This window comes from Castanea sativa, chromosome 11 (assembly GCF_040712315.1).
Source record: "Castanea sativa cultivar Marrone di Chiusa Pesio chromosome 11, ASM4071231v1".
NCBI classification, from domain to species: domain Eukaryota; kingdom Viridiplantae; phylum Streptophyta; class Magnoliopsida; order Fagales; family Fagaceae; genus Castanea; species Castanea sativa.
Window position 1 is genome coordinate 47,483,646 of NC_134023.1, and position 14,732 is coordinate 47,498,377.

The following is a 14,732-nucleotide window of genomic DNA, read 5'->3' on the forward strand; positions in this document are numbered from 1 at the left end:
ATCCTAGTATAAAAAGAACAGAAGCATCTTTCAGGATGTGCTTCATTGAATTTAAAGAATTCACAACTGTGATTATGAGATATTAAGCATCTGAGAAGGTTACCCCATTGCCCCAAATGTCCTTATCACCACCCCCTTATTATAGGAAAAAATAATTTTATTAAAGAAAGCCTAATAAAGGTACAATGGACATAAAGAAGCCTAAAGAATTATGTACAGCAGGCAATGAACATATAAACATCACAAAGGAATTTCAATTCGTAAAGCCCCATGCACGATACCAATCAAATAAGGAGGCAGTGAAAGTCACTAACAATTGAATCCCTATTCTTTCCTCATCTTAAAATAAACACCAATTGCATTCCCTTCATATAGTCTACATCAAACATAATGGAACGATGTTCCAAATATCCGTCTTATGAATCACCATCCAAACAAAAGGTCAACAACCTTTTCTAATAATACCTATGAATCCCAAAGATCTAAAAACAAAGCTCCACAAATCTAATGCAGCTGTGCAATGTAGCAAAAAAGAACCACTGTCTTCCCACTACATTGGCACATGAAACACCAGCCTACTAACGTATAGCCCACTTAATGAAGTTCTTACATGTGAGTACCTTCCCCCCTGCCACTGCCAAAAAAGAGACCCTCTATGGGGGCCTTAAAACCCAAACTTCCTTTCCAAAGGAAGAGCACAGTACTTGAGCCCCTTAGAGAGCCATAGAAAGAGCAAATATTGAATTTCCCATTCCTTTTCAACCTCCACCTCATTCGATCAAACCCTCTCTAAGAGGGATATCAAAATCAAGAAGATGGAGAAACGAAGCCACCAACCTGAACTCCCAATCATCAAAGTTGCAGAGGAATCTTACACCGCTCCTCCTCACCCCTGAAATCTATCTCACCAACAAAGACTCCACTGAAACTTCTCTATGTATGGAAAAATCATACACGACAGGAAAAGCCACCCACCTCAAAGGCTGATCTCCACACCAACGGTCATACCAGAACTGGTTCCAACTACCAATGCCTGTGTCAACTTGAGTGTACTCTTAACAACCTATCCCATCCCATCACATCCTATTTTAATGCTCTTCCACACCACATCTATGAGTGACTTGAAAAGGTTTCATACTCCATAAGTGTGTTTCCTCCACCCTAAATGAAATTCCCAGTTAAGTTTAGAAGTGTGCTTGATTGACATGCGTGTATGTTGGTTGACAAACCTTTTCAATCAGATCTTGTGTAAACAAAATGTCGAGTGAGTTGAGGAGATATACTCTTAATACTTTTTTTTTGATAAGTAAGATGTTTATTGATATCAAAAATGAAACACCCTAGTACACAGGGAGTGTACAAGGGTTAAACAGTCAAGAACAAAAATTACAAGAATCTAAGAAATCAAGAAAAGATAAAGATGATTGGTTCTACAAATCAGTCAACCAATCTCTAAGGGTTCTAAAGAAAAATAGCTTCAAGTCTGAAATTGATCTCTCCTTATCTTCAAAGCACCTGCTATTTCTCTCTCCAAAGACACCACAATAAGCAATGTGGAACAGTCATCCATATATGCCCATTTCGATGACAACCAAATTTGCCTTGCCAACATGCTAATAGCCCCACTACAGATTGCGGCATCACCCAGCTAACTCCAAATAAGCCAAACACCATTGCCCACATATCCATTGCAACTGGACAATGGAGAAAAAGATGATCAACCGATTCACCATTGCACTTGCACATGTAACACCAATCCAATATCCAAATCTTCCTTTTACGTAAATTGTCAATCGTTAAGCACTTCCCCAAAGCAAAGAAATTCAAACAAAGAAAGCAACACGAGAAGGAATTTTCTGTTTCCAAATACTCTTCCAAGGAAAGCAACAATCATTGGAGCCCACTAAGAGACTGTAATAATCCTTAACCATAAAACCCTTCTTTCTATCAAGTTTCCAGCACATCTTATCCTCACCAAATCCTTTCACCGAAGCACCATAAATGGTATCCATAAAACCAGCCAATGCCTCTGATTCCCGAGCATGCACACCCCTAAAGAAACTTACATCCCAAAAGAGAACTCCATTATCAAGCTTCATAAGCTCAGCCACACTAGCCTCCTTGTCTCTGCAAAATTTATACAATTCCGGATAACTGACTGCAAGGGAAGTCTCACCATACCAATGGTCTTGCCAGAATTTCACTCTTGACCCATCCCCAACATCATATAGAATGTGGCGAGAAAAAGAAGGCCATCCCTGACGAATATTTTTCCACAAACCCACACCATATGGACCATTAACAGGCCTAGTACACCAGCCACCCCCTTCGCAGCCATATTTTACCTCTATCACTTGCCTCCAAAAGGCAGTCCTCTCCATCCCGAATCTCCATAGCCACTTTCCAAGCAAAGCTTCGATAAAAAGTCTTATCTTCCTTATCCCAAGGCCCCCTGAAGCAATGGGACTGCATACAGTAGCCCATTTAACTAAATGGAATTTTGGTTCATCTCCAATGCCACCCCATAAGAAATTTCTCTGTAGTTTCTCAATTCGGTTAGCCACAGCAACAGGAATAGGGAATAGAGATAGGAAATAAGTAGGTAAATTAGATAGAGTGCTTTTAATTAAAGTGACTCTACCTCCCTTTAATAAGTACAGACGTTTCCATCCTGCTAATCTCCGTTCTATCTTTTCCAGAATTGGGTTCCAGATTGCCTTATCCTTGCATTTAGCTCCTAAAGGAAGACCCAAATACTTCATTGGAAGAGTACCTTGTTTACAGCCAAGAACAGTCAACAATAAGTCCAAATTATGCACCATACCAATAGGAACCAATTCTGACTTGCCCAAATTTATCTTTAGGCCAGAAACCACCTCGAACCAAATGAGGATCATATGGAGAAACAGAATCTGGTCCAAATCAGCACCACAAAAAATCAAAGTATCATCCGCAAAGAGAAGGTGAGACACCACCAATGATCTTCCCTCTACACAACCCACACTAAAGCCTGACATGTGACCATCATGGGCAGCCTTTTCCAACATCCTCCCAAGGGCTTCCATAACCAATACAAATAACAAAGGGGATAATGGGTCTCCTTGTCGTAACCCCCTGGAACTCTCAAAAAACCCACAAGGAGAGCCATTTATCAGAATAGAGAAACGAACTGTAGATATACAAAAGAAAATCCACTGACGCCATTTAGCAGAGAAACCACCCTTTTCTAACAGCTGCATAAGAAACCTCCAATTTACATGATCAAAGGCCTTCTCAACGTCTAATTTGCAAAGTAGTCCTGGCAAATCAGATTTCAATCTACTGTCAAGGCTCTCATTAGCAATAAGTACAGGATCAAGAATCTCCCTGTTTCTCACAAAAGCATTTTGTGATGCTGAAATTATATCTTCCATAACTGTGCGGAGCCTATTGGCTAAGACCTTAGAAATGATTTTATAAACCCCCCCAACAAGACTAATGGGGCGAAAATCCTTAACTTCAATTGCTGCATTTTTTTTTAGGGATGAGAGTGATGAATGTTGCATTCAAACTCTTCTCAAACTGACCTTTAACATAAAAATGATTAAAAACAGCCATAAGATCAAGTTTGAGAATTCCCCAACAAGCTTGGAAGAAAGCCATAGGAAACCCATCTGGACCAGGCGATTTGTCACAATTAAAATTCTTTATGACCTCAAAAATTTCTGCCTCATCAAAGGGTCTATCTAACCAATCTGCATTATCACCGGATATCCTTGGAAATATCAATACATCTGGAAATGGTCTATCAACTTGCTCCTCAGAGTATAGATTCTTATAGAATTGAGTAATACAATTAGCAATCATGCCTTGATCGGAAGACAAATTTCCATCTACCATAAGGCCTATGAAGCACGGGTGCGTTTCGGGATTCGGGTGCGGGTGCGGGAGCGGGTGCGGGACTCGGCAATTTCTGAAAAAGTAGGGTGCGGGTGCGGCGGGGTGCGGCGATTAAAAAATTATTAAAAATATTTTTATTTATATTTTTAATATATTGCTAAACATACTTTTTTCACATTATATAAACATATACCAAATTTAAGAACAATAGTAAATAATAACTAGAATACAACTTCATTATATAAACATTCCATGATGTTTGAAAATTAAAATACAACTCACAAGTTTGAAACTAAAACAAAATAAAAGATACATCAACAAGACAATCAAACTGAGAGTACAGAAAAAAAAAAATGAAGAGAGGTTTGGGCGTTTGGCTGCTGGTGCTGGGACGAGTGATCTGTGAGGGTTTCAAAAAAATGAAGACAGCTTAAGCCTTAAGGGTTTCAACATTTTTTTTACAAAACGCAGCCGTTTGGCTTTTTTTTTTTTTTTTTTTTTTTGGGCTAAGTAAAACGGTGCGTTTCGCACCTGTTTCTTTTTTTTTTTTTTTGAATTTCGGCCGTATCTGCCGATTTCGGCCGGTATCGGCCGATATCTGCCGATTTCGGCCGGTATCGGCCGAAATCGCCGGAATCGCCCGATACGGACCGATTCAGGCCGAATCGGCGCGCGTCGCCCCGATTTCGCGCGCGTCGGCCCGAATCGTCGCCGTATCGGCGCGAATCGGCGCGAATCGCGCCGAAAAAAATAATATTTTATTGCCGGACGCGGCACGGACGCGCAGGCAGCGGCGTCGCCTGCGCGTCGCCGCGTCCGGCCGCGTCCGACGCGGGTGCGGCGGCCCAAACGCCGCACCCGTGCTTCATAGCATAAGGCTCTCAATGCCATTATTTTTTCTATGTGAATTAGTCATTCTATGGAAAAATTTGGTATTTGCATCCCCCTCCCTCAATTGCAACATCCTAGACTTCTACCTCCAACTAATCTCTTCTAAGAGAGTGAGCTTTTCAATATCCGTACGGAGATTATTTTGTTCTAACTTTTCCTCAGCTGTCAAAGGTTGAATCTCTTCTCTAACATCCAGATCATTTAATTTGTTCCAAAGATGCTGTTTCTTAATAGTGACATTACCAAACTCCTCTTCGTTCCACTTCTTTAGATCCAATTTCAAAGCTGCCAACTTCTTAGCTAAAATAAAACTTGGATTGCCTTGGAACAAGTAAGATGCCCACCAAACCTTCACTTTGTCAACAAAATTCTCCAGCTTCAACCACATATTCTCAAAACGAAAAGGGGTTTTACCTCTCCGATGACTTCCCCCCTCCAACAAAATTGGAAAATGATCTGAAAGTACTCTTGAAAGCCTTTTTTGGGAGAACAAAGTGAAGTGATCTGCCAAAAGCGGAGAGAAAAGAAATCGGTCTATTCTAGAAGCGGAGGAAGTATTGGACCAAGTATAAAGGCCCCCATCCATAGCTATATCCATCAACCCATGGAGAGAGATAAAATCTGAAAACTCATACATAGCCCAAGTACAGCTTTCAGCCCCTAATCTTTCCGAAGGGAAGCAGATTATATTGAAGTCGCCTCCTAAACACCATGGCACATCCCACCAACTAATTAGCCCTGCCAACCATAGACACCTGTAAACACCCACTCAAATTGATCCCCAACATTTTTAAATTTACACGAAACAGAAAAATGCCCCACTGCTTCCTCTACTTTTTCCAACACCCTTCGATCCCACATCAAAACAATACCCCCAGAAGCACCTTCAGAACCCAGGTAAAGCCAATCAACATATGGGCAACCCCATATACTTCGAACAATTCCTCTAGTGATCCACTCAAGTTTGGTCTCCTGCAGACATACTATATTAGCCCTCCATGATCGCAATAAATTACGAATCTGAAGCCTCTTCTCAACCCCATTCAATCCTCTGACATTCCAAGAAATTATCTTCAACTTCATTTAGAAACAGATAGTGCCCGCACCCTACTAGTACCATTCCGCCTAGAAGAAGTAGAACCATAATTAATTGAACTGAATAGACCTTTCAGCTCTCTGATACCTCTCACTCCTGAACTCTTCAAGTCACGTGCTTTAATCTCCAAAGCAACCCTACGTTGCAATTCAGCCTCAACAACTAGCAAGAAATTTGTTGCTTGAATTTCCAACCCTTTTAATGATACACCCAGGAAATTATCAAACCCATTGAATTTACTTTGAAACCAGTCAGAATAAGAATCCTTCTTTACTGGACTCTCCAGACCCACAATTTCCTTTCCTTCCATGCCCAATGGTAGAGAATAGGCCAGCGGTTCCACCACTATAGGTGACAAACCCCCTTCGTTTGGCAACTCAACAACCTCCGAATATGTGTCCGAAACCCAGTCCTCCACAAGTACTTCATCCCCTTCAAACTGAGTTGATGACACCTCCAAAGGGTCTGAACACTTCAATGGAACCAAAGCCAACTGTTTTTGCATTTCTAGAACCTCTGTGACTTCACTCGGTGGCAGAGAAATTCGTATCGGAACCGCCACTCTCCTTCCATCTCTCAATTCAAGCACCCACTGATCTGAATTCCCCCATATCTTGATAACATTGCCGGAATGCTCCTGAAGTAACAATCGAAAGTCTCGCTGCAAATTATCTTCGCCATCAGAGGTGGTTGCTTGCTCATCGGTCTCATCGGAGCCAAGAGACTCAGTATCGGCCCCGTCGGAGCCAGGAATCCCAATATCGGCATCAATATCGGCGTCATCGGCGAGCTTCAATGACTGGGCTATCGTCGGCGAGCTACAAGGATCAACTTGAGAGTGCGTCGGCTTCGCAATCACTGCAATACTGCTTCGGGAATCTCTCGCATTACTTACCGAGACCGATGGTAAAGAACTCCCATCGTGTTGGGTCTCGCCAGTTGATAAAGAATGAAGATGGGTTTGTATCGGTTTGGGCCGCCAAACTTGTATGGGTTTGGGCTTGGGCTTTGGTTTGAAGGGAGCTATAGGCTTCATTGAAGGGTTGGGCTTTACAACCTCCTGAACATTGGACCACTGAACCTGCCATCTACCATCCGGCCCACACTCCAATCCCATGGAAATCTCCAGCGATACAGCTCTGCCAGCTATATCTTGAATTACAAACGGAAGTTTAGCCTCAGACCTCGCATGATCTTTTTCAGCATTCAATTCACGAGAATCATGGGTATGATTGCGCAAGTTTGTTGTGTTTGAATTTTGAAAATTTGGCAGTAATGACTTTCCTTTCTTGCTACCACCATCCCCTCTCCAATCAGTCTCCGCCGTTGCCATCAAGAGAGACTTGGACTTCTCCACTGTCTGCTTCAAGACAGCTTGTGGTTGGGTGCTGATTTTCGACTCAGGAACAATGACTTTCCTCAAGTGTAGGCCAAACCCTCTCCACCCACTACCCAATTTACCTTCTGGCACCACGATAAAGCCTTTCCGCCGGCCATGGACAAGTTCCGAGATCATGAAAAATCTGCCATGGGAATTGGAACCTAATTGCAAGATAAATACCTTGTCACCCTCTCTAAAGGTTCGTGCAAAATTTCCAGTAGTTACATTAGACATGAGATCCTCCACAATAGTTAGCAAACGTTTTGCACCCTCTTTGCCCATGAAAACTGATCGGAGAGAATCTCGGTTTCTCTCAAAAATGCGTAACATAAAATAAGTTCCTCCCTCCTCAACAGAGAACTCAAAGGTCTTGGACTCCACGAAAAAGAAAATGGAACCTCCCATATCAACAGCGTAAAAACCACAATTTTGTGACTAATCCGAGGTAGCCAGGCCTCAAATTTTGTGACTAATCCGAGGTAGCCAGGCCTCTAAATCTATCAGAAAACTAAGCTAAGGGAAAACACAGACACTTCCATCAAACATACTAGAACTATGTTTAGGGAAATTGAGTATAGGTATGTTTATTATGCAGGAATGTATGATTATAGGCCTATCTCATGGAAATATATAACTATAATCTTTAAATAACATTGGTAGATACTCATTGTAGTGCATATTCTTAGCATACAATACATACTCTTAATACTTATTTACAAAAACAAGGGAGATATTCAAAACTTGACAAGTTAACATGGAATGTATCTTACGAGTCACACTATCAAACTTTGGGAGGGAACGATTGAATATAGGTTAAGACAAGAAACAACAATATAGGGTGAGGTTTTGGCAGGATGGGTGGCATGGGGATCAACCTTTTCAATTGGCTTTTCCAAGGTTGTTTGGCATTGCCATTGTGAAGGAGGCTTCTGTTGAAGCTTCTTTGCAAAGGCAGGGGGCGGAGGATAGAAGATTTTGGAATGTTCGGTTTAGTAGATTTTTTAATGATTGGGAGATGGATGAAGGGCTGCGGTTTCTTCGTATGTTGGGTGCTATAACCCCTCCTATGGATGTTGGAGATCGGATGAGATGGAAATTGAAGTCTAATGGAGCTTTTGACATCCGGTCGTACTATAACAAATTAAGAAATTCTCCTTCAACTATCTTTCCTTGGAAAGCTATTTGGAGAGCAAAGGCCCCAAGGCGAGTTTCTTTTTTTGTTTGGTGTGTAGCTTGGAATAAGATTCTAACGGGAGACAATCTGAGATTGAGGAGATTGGTTTTTGTGGATTGGTGCATTATGTGCCGTCATAGTGGAGAGACGGTAGATCACCTTCTTCTTCATTGTGAAATGGTCTACCGGTTATGGAGCTTTGTTTTCCTATCTTTTGGCTTGGCCTGGGTTATGCCTAGATCGATTCCTGAAATGCTTTTTGGTTGGGGAAGCATTCATCTCAGATCTGGAATTTAGTCCCGCTGTACATCCTTTGGTGTATTTGGAAGGAGCGTAACCGGAGGACTTTTGAGGATTTGGATAGCTCTAGTGAACAGTTGCTTGTTTTTTTTAGTGGGACTCTCTTTGATTGGTCGCGCGCGTGGGGACTCACGTCTAGTGATTCCCTCCCTTCTTTTCTTTGCTCCCTTTTCCTTTTCTAATTTTCTTGTTGTCTTTGTTTCTCTTTGTTTTCTTCTTCTTGTATCTCCTAGGTTGCTCTGTGTTTTTTCAGGCATAGAGTAACCCTTCGTATATATATCATTCTTACTTATCAAAAAAAAAACAATATTAAAGAATCAAAGGTTATATGGAGGGACCTAGAAAAGAAATGAGTTCCTCTAAAATCTATTAAGAGTCTGTTTGGATACCGCTTATTTTGCTGAAACTAAAAACTTATTGCTGAAAGTACTGTAGATAAAGGTAGAAGTTAGTTGAAATAGTACAGTAGGACTTATAAATAGTGCCAAAAAATGCAGTAGGGCCCATGAATAGTAGCAAAAATAAGCTGAATAATTAAATAATTTATAATTTTAATCCACATCCAAACGCAAGCTAAGTTTATTATGGATATGTATGACAAAATTGTAACTACCGTAAGAACAAGTAGAGGCGTGACAATTGTGTTTCCTATCATAGTAGGTTTATATCAAGGATCAACATTAAGTCCATATCTCATTGCACCAGAGACGGATGAAATCACCAGATGAACTCAAGATGAAATTACTTGGGTGTATGCTCTTTACAGATGATATAGTTTTGGAGTATGAAACAAGGTGTGGAGTTGATGTTAAGCTACAAATTTGGAAAGATGCTTAAAGGCTTTTGGCCAACTACAATTAAAACAAAATACATGGAATGTAAATTAAGTAAAAGTAGGAGATACCAAAAAGTAAGAGCTCTCGATATCTTGGATCAATAATTCACGAGTCTAGAGAGATTGAAGAGAATGTAAATCATAGTGTAAAAACACGGTGAATGAAGTAGGGGAATGCATCAAGCCTATTGCGTATCGAAGATTATCTATTATGTTCAAGGAAAACTTTTACAAAACTACTATAACACCAACTATAATCTACGGCACTGAAGGTTGAGTTGTTGAGAGGCAACATTTTGATAAAAATTAGTGTACCTAAGAGAATGTTAAGATAGATAAATGAAATCAAGAAAAGATAGGATTTCTTTTTTTTTTGATAAGTAATCCGGAAGCTTTTATAAATATAGGAAAGAAAATCATACAAGGAGTTCATGATGATGAACAATAAGAAAAATCTACTAGGAAACAAAGTTAAGGGAGGGCAAAAACTCAGCGAGAGAAGAGCAAAAGATAGGATTTCAAATGATGAAATTTGTTTAAAGATAGGGGCAGCCCTATTTACGAAAATAAGGAGGGTCACTTGACATGGTTTGGTCATATGCAAGAAGAGCGATTAATGCACCAAAAAGGAAGAGTGAATGATCCAAGTCGAGGGAATCAAAAAAAGTATAGGAAGACCTAAAATAACATTAGTAAAAAACTGTCTCAATTAAGAAGGTAAAAGAGAGAACTAATTCAGATAGAATAGGTGATAATTAAACATGCAAACATCCTAAGTCAACTTTAACTTCGCCAATTATTCCAAACCTTGTGCATAATTTTTCAAAGGTCCCATCTCCTTTTCCATAATTGTTTTGTCCAATTATATAAGACATGGCCAAATATTTTCAAGGAAATAACAAGAAGTTATTGTCTTAATCCAAGACACTCACATTCATCAAAGGGCAACTTCCATACAGCTTATGTTCCAAATTTTATTTACGTATTTTAGTTGACAAACACAACAAAAAAATTTAGACGCTTCCTATATTGCCACCAAGTATAAAACACCCAGTGTAGAAAGTCAGGAAAATGCTTTAATAGATGATGATGAACCTTCTATATGCCATAAACTAAAATACACACCACAGGCAAGCATAAAGTGCACAATCATCAGAGCTAACCTTGTCTGTGGCAGCCTGTTCAATAAGTGCACAGCCAAGATCAAGGTTGTCATTGGTAACAAGCTGTACAGCTTGTTCCATAATTTCACTTGAAATACCCCTATTCTGTAGCGAACTCCTCAGTTGACTTGATAGTGCAACCCGTAAGGGTTCCTAGCAGAAGCCACCAACCAAAGTTAACACAAGAAAATAAAAGCAGACATTTTAAAAGATTTTATAACAATCCAAAACCAAACAGGATAAAGAAATTGTGAAAGTATAGTGATAGATATTACCTTGCATGTTACATGAGCTAGACTTCCAGCCAGACTCGCAACCATCAAGTGTGCTGCATTGAATATGCGTGTCTCATCTGATTCCATGGCATAATCCTACCATCATATTTGAATAAAGTAAGTAACAATTATATATAACAACAGCGACTAGAGAGATATTGTGACATGGGCTTCAGCAATCCCAACTACACATGGGAAAATATTGGGATAGTTCTGTTGTTCAAACATTGCTAAAGAAAGAGGTTTATGCAAGTCTTTTATTCAATTCAAAACAAAACATAGCCCCCCACAGCCGTCAAAGCTTGTCCTCATAAAAGCACTTGAATCACAACAGGGATATATATAAACTATAGACGACTCGCATAAATGAACTTCAAGGCTGATTTAGGAGTTGGTGCTTTTTTTTTGAAGTGGAAGCCTTGGAGATGCAACTGAAGACATATTGACTTAGATTATTACTTGGATGGTCTTATTGGGTCTCAGTTAAGAGTAATTCCATTGTAGTGTTCATAGAATCTCTTTCACTTGCTATATATAAAACACAACTTTAGTAAAATTAAAAATAAAAATGGGAAAAGTTAAATATATTGAACCAGTTACCCATAAGTAAACTGAGATTATAGATGGCAGTGCCTGTAGCTTGAATACATGAAAATCGAAATGGAAAAATGTTCCTAAATGAGAGTGCCTACTAAGAAAAAGGGATCATACTAGAACAAGATAAGGAAGCGCATGCAAAGAAAAAAAAAAAAAAAGATGAGCACAGTTGAAACACATGAACTAGAATGGGTAAGTGCAACAAAAGATATGACTTGATCGCACTGAAGAAGGAAGTTCTGCATGGAAAACCAAGTAATGCACGCCTTATATGGAGAGATTATTTTCAAGTTCAGGGTAGATCAAGAAGGATATGAACATAGGACATGGCTGTTAGAAAAAAGAATAGATTGAAGGGAGTTTACGGCACCGCATAAAGCCAAAGAATAAAAGGATTACATAATTAGCACCCAAAAAAAGGTTTCATTAAGCTGCATTGACAAACCTTTAAAACAAGTTCCTTTGTTGTTTGAGTAGCTATAGATACACTGCGCTGAACAATACCAGATACTATCTCCTTAATAGCTCTATCCATCGCCATTGGAACCATGCTGTAATGTATGAGAGCGATGAGTACTCAGCAATGTACTTAAAAAAGCAGTAAAAGAATTTTCTGCTTCAAACCTCTGAAAATGCAGGTGTAAGCCCGAACCACTGAGCTTCTGGTTGATAATAACATGATTTCCAATGTTGGGTATTTGTGCCGGAATCTGCAAACAGCAGAAGAACCAGATCATTAGTGTGTGCTACTAAAATATGATCAATTGTTAATAAACTGAAGGAAGAAAACACAACCACCTGACTAATTGAAAAAGGTGACTGGGATGGAGTGGCTTGTAAGAGTCCCTGAGCAGAAGGGAGCTGATCAGCCAATCCCAAAGCAGATAGCTTTTCATCCTCCATCAAAGTACCGGAAGGTAGATGAAGAGAAGCATACTGAACAAACCAAATTAGTTAGAACTTCAGAACATAGAAACAGGGCAAACAAAGATGAAATACACAAGAAAAAGGGGGTCAATCAACATGTTCATATCCTTTGACAAGTAGATAAAAACACATTAAGAATAGTGGTTGTATGGTAAATCATTGGTCCATGTCATTTCTTTCAAGATCAAGCAATTAATTTTGATGATTTATATTTTTTTTGGCAATAAAATAAATAGGTGTGCCTAAGCACACAAGCTTCTTCAAAAAGAAGCCAAAATAACGTGCCTAAAGCACGCTTCATTAAATGAGCTTTTTTTTAGCCAAACAAAGCGCTGAGACCTTGGGGCTTCAAGCTTTAAGCGCACCTAAGTGCGCTTTTAACAACATTGACAGAAGTTCAACATTTCTAACCAAACAAACCTGAGATAGTAAATGTGTGTGGCCACCAGAATTAGAAGGACTAGCAACCTCAAGTGGTAGCTCAACTTGATTCACTGGAGACACTATTCCTGATTTGATTTCAGAAACTAACTGTGGTTGGGATACTCCAACATCTTTATTAGAAAAATCAGGATTCCCTTCAATTTCCCTTTTGCGATCTTTGAGAAGAGAAGTCGGTGTAACATCCTTCATATCAACACCTAGATTCTTGAATAGGACCTAAAATGACAAAAGGATATAAGTAGCTAAGAGAGCCAAAGATATATTAGGAATGCATCAACAATGAAACAATTGTATGTGTACCTCTATGTCAAACTTGAGGTTCATTTTTAAGTTAGGCATTGAATATATCTCAGCAAGTAACCCAAGAATGCCCATGGTCCAGGGATTGGGGGGTTGGTATGCAAGACTGCTTTGGCAGGGTTCCAGAACCTGCAGCAAAAGGTAGATGGTTAAGATCACAGCACCCAAGTTCAGAGCCTTGAAAATTGGCAATTGTCAGCATAACCTACCTTAGAAGTAAACGGAATTACTGCAATCATCAATCCCTTCTCATATGCCTGTCACCACCAACCCAAGAGGGGGGAAAAGTCAAAAATCAAATAATAACCATAATAAAACTCAAGAAGAAAAAACGATCCCTTTATCACCTCTATAATCAAAGATTTAGGATCTATTTCACGAGCCCTTAAGACTTGATTCCTCCCAATTGTTAACTTCCCAAGCCAACTACCTAAGTTTTTCAGCAATGAACGCTCTTCCGAACTAGACTTTATAAGCTCTGATCCTAAAAGAACCTGAAAAAATAAAATAAAAGATGCCAAATTATTACAATGATCTCTACTTCTAAACACAAAAATAAAATAGTTATAAGACAAACCTTGCAGTTCTCATAAGTGGCTTGAACAATCTCTTTATTCAAAGCTTTTGAATTGATCTTGTCCAGAAACTTCAAATACAAGTCATGAAAATTTGGCTCGATACTTGCTCTGCCAAAAATTAAGTATTACGTGATGTGATAAGAAAAGCATATGAAGATGACAACAAAGGCAGCTGCAAGGTATACCAACATGTGTGTGTGCGTGCGCACGCATGCGTGCATGCGCATGTGAGATCATAAAAATCCAGTTCAATGCATGTTCCATTGAAAGTTAGGGGGTGTTGAGAAAGAACCAGACAGTGATAAAGACCAATACAACAAATTACACTATGGAGTAAAGAAAGTTACAAGTTCACGCAAATATGTTTCAAAACATGTTCTTTTATAAATGCAAACACCAATACAAGATTAAGTCATAAAGTTTCTAACCTTTTCATAACCATATATTGCGCAAACCAGGGGTAGTACTGCTCTTTCAAAAATTCAGTTATTTCTTTAGATTTAGCTTCGATATTAGTAGCTGAAATGTTATTAATAATAAAAGATATCTTGTCTTGAATCTCTGATGCTGGAGCCTGTAAACAGAACATAGACGCTTATAAGATAAAGACAGATATGAACAAATAGCATGACAACCCAAAAAATATTAAGGTAAATTGTTCAATATGCAAATTCCATTGTTCCCGTGATTTTGATTGGGTTGATTGAAAGACAGTTATTCTCATACAATACTTTTAAAATAATATATACACCTCAATGTTTTTTTATTGGTAACTTACACATGCACCAAGTGGGCTCTTGAACCCACAACCTCACCCTTTATCCCATTATTGTGGGAGGAAGTGCTATTTGATGTTATATATAGTGCCCAAACTAATGATTCTCAAACTCTC

At 39.2% G+C, this 14,732-nt stretch overlaps 1 protein-coding gene across 3 annotated transcripts in view; it reads right to left on the minus strand.

Moving 5' to 3' along the window:
• LOC142617109 (uncharacterized) overlaps nucleotides 1-14,732 on the minus strand; it is a 46,833-nt gene that overhangs the window by 10,509 nt on the left and 21,592 nt on the right. For all 3 annotated transcript variants that reach the window (XM_075789808.1, XM_075789806.1, XM_075789807.1), the window contains exons 18-28: nucleotides 14,269-14,414; nucleotides 13,840-13,948; nucleotides 13,610-13,756; nucleotides 13,472-13,519; nucleotides 13,263-13,391; nucleotides 12,939-13,178; nucleotides 12,390-12,527; nucleotides 12,216-12,301; nucleotides 12,037-12,142; nucleotides 10,995-11,090; nucleotides 10,720-10,872 (exon numbers count right to left, since the gene is read on the minus strand). In XM_075789808.1, the coding sequence (XP_075645923.1) occupies nucleotides 10,720-10,872; nucleotides 10,995-11,090; nucleotides 12,037-12,142; nucleotides 12,216-12,301; nucleotides 12,390-12,527; nucleotides 12,939-13,178; nucleotides 13,263-13,391; nucleotides 13,472-13,519; nucleotides 13,610-13,756; nucleotides 13,840-13,948; nucleotides 14,269-14,414 (1,398 nt within the window). The remainder of the gene's footprint in view (nucleotides 1-10,719; nucleotides 10,873-10,994; nucleotides 11,091-12,036; nucleotides 12,143-12,215; nucleotides 12,302-12,389; nucleotides 12,528-12,938; nucleotides 13,179-13,262; nucleotides 13,392-13,471; nucleotides 13,520-13,609; nucleotides 13,757-13,839; nucleotides 13,949-14,268; nucleotides 14,415-14,732) is intronic.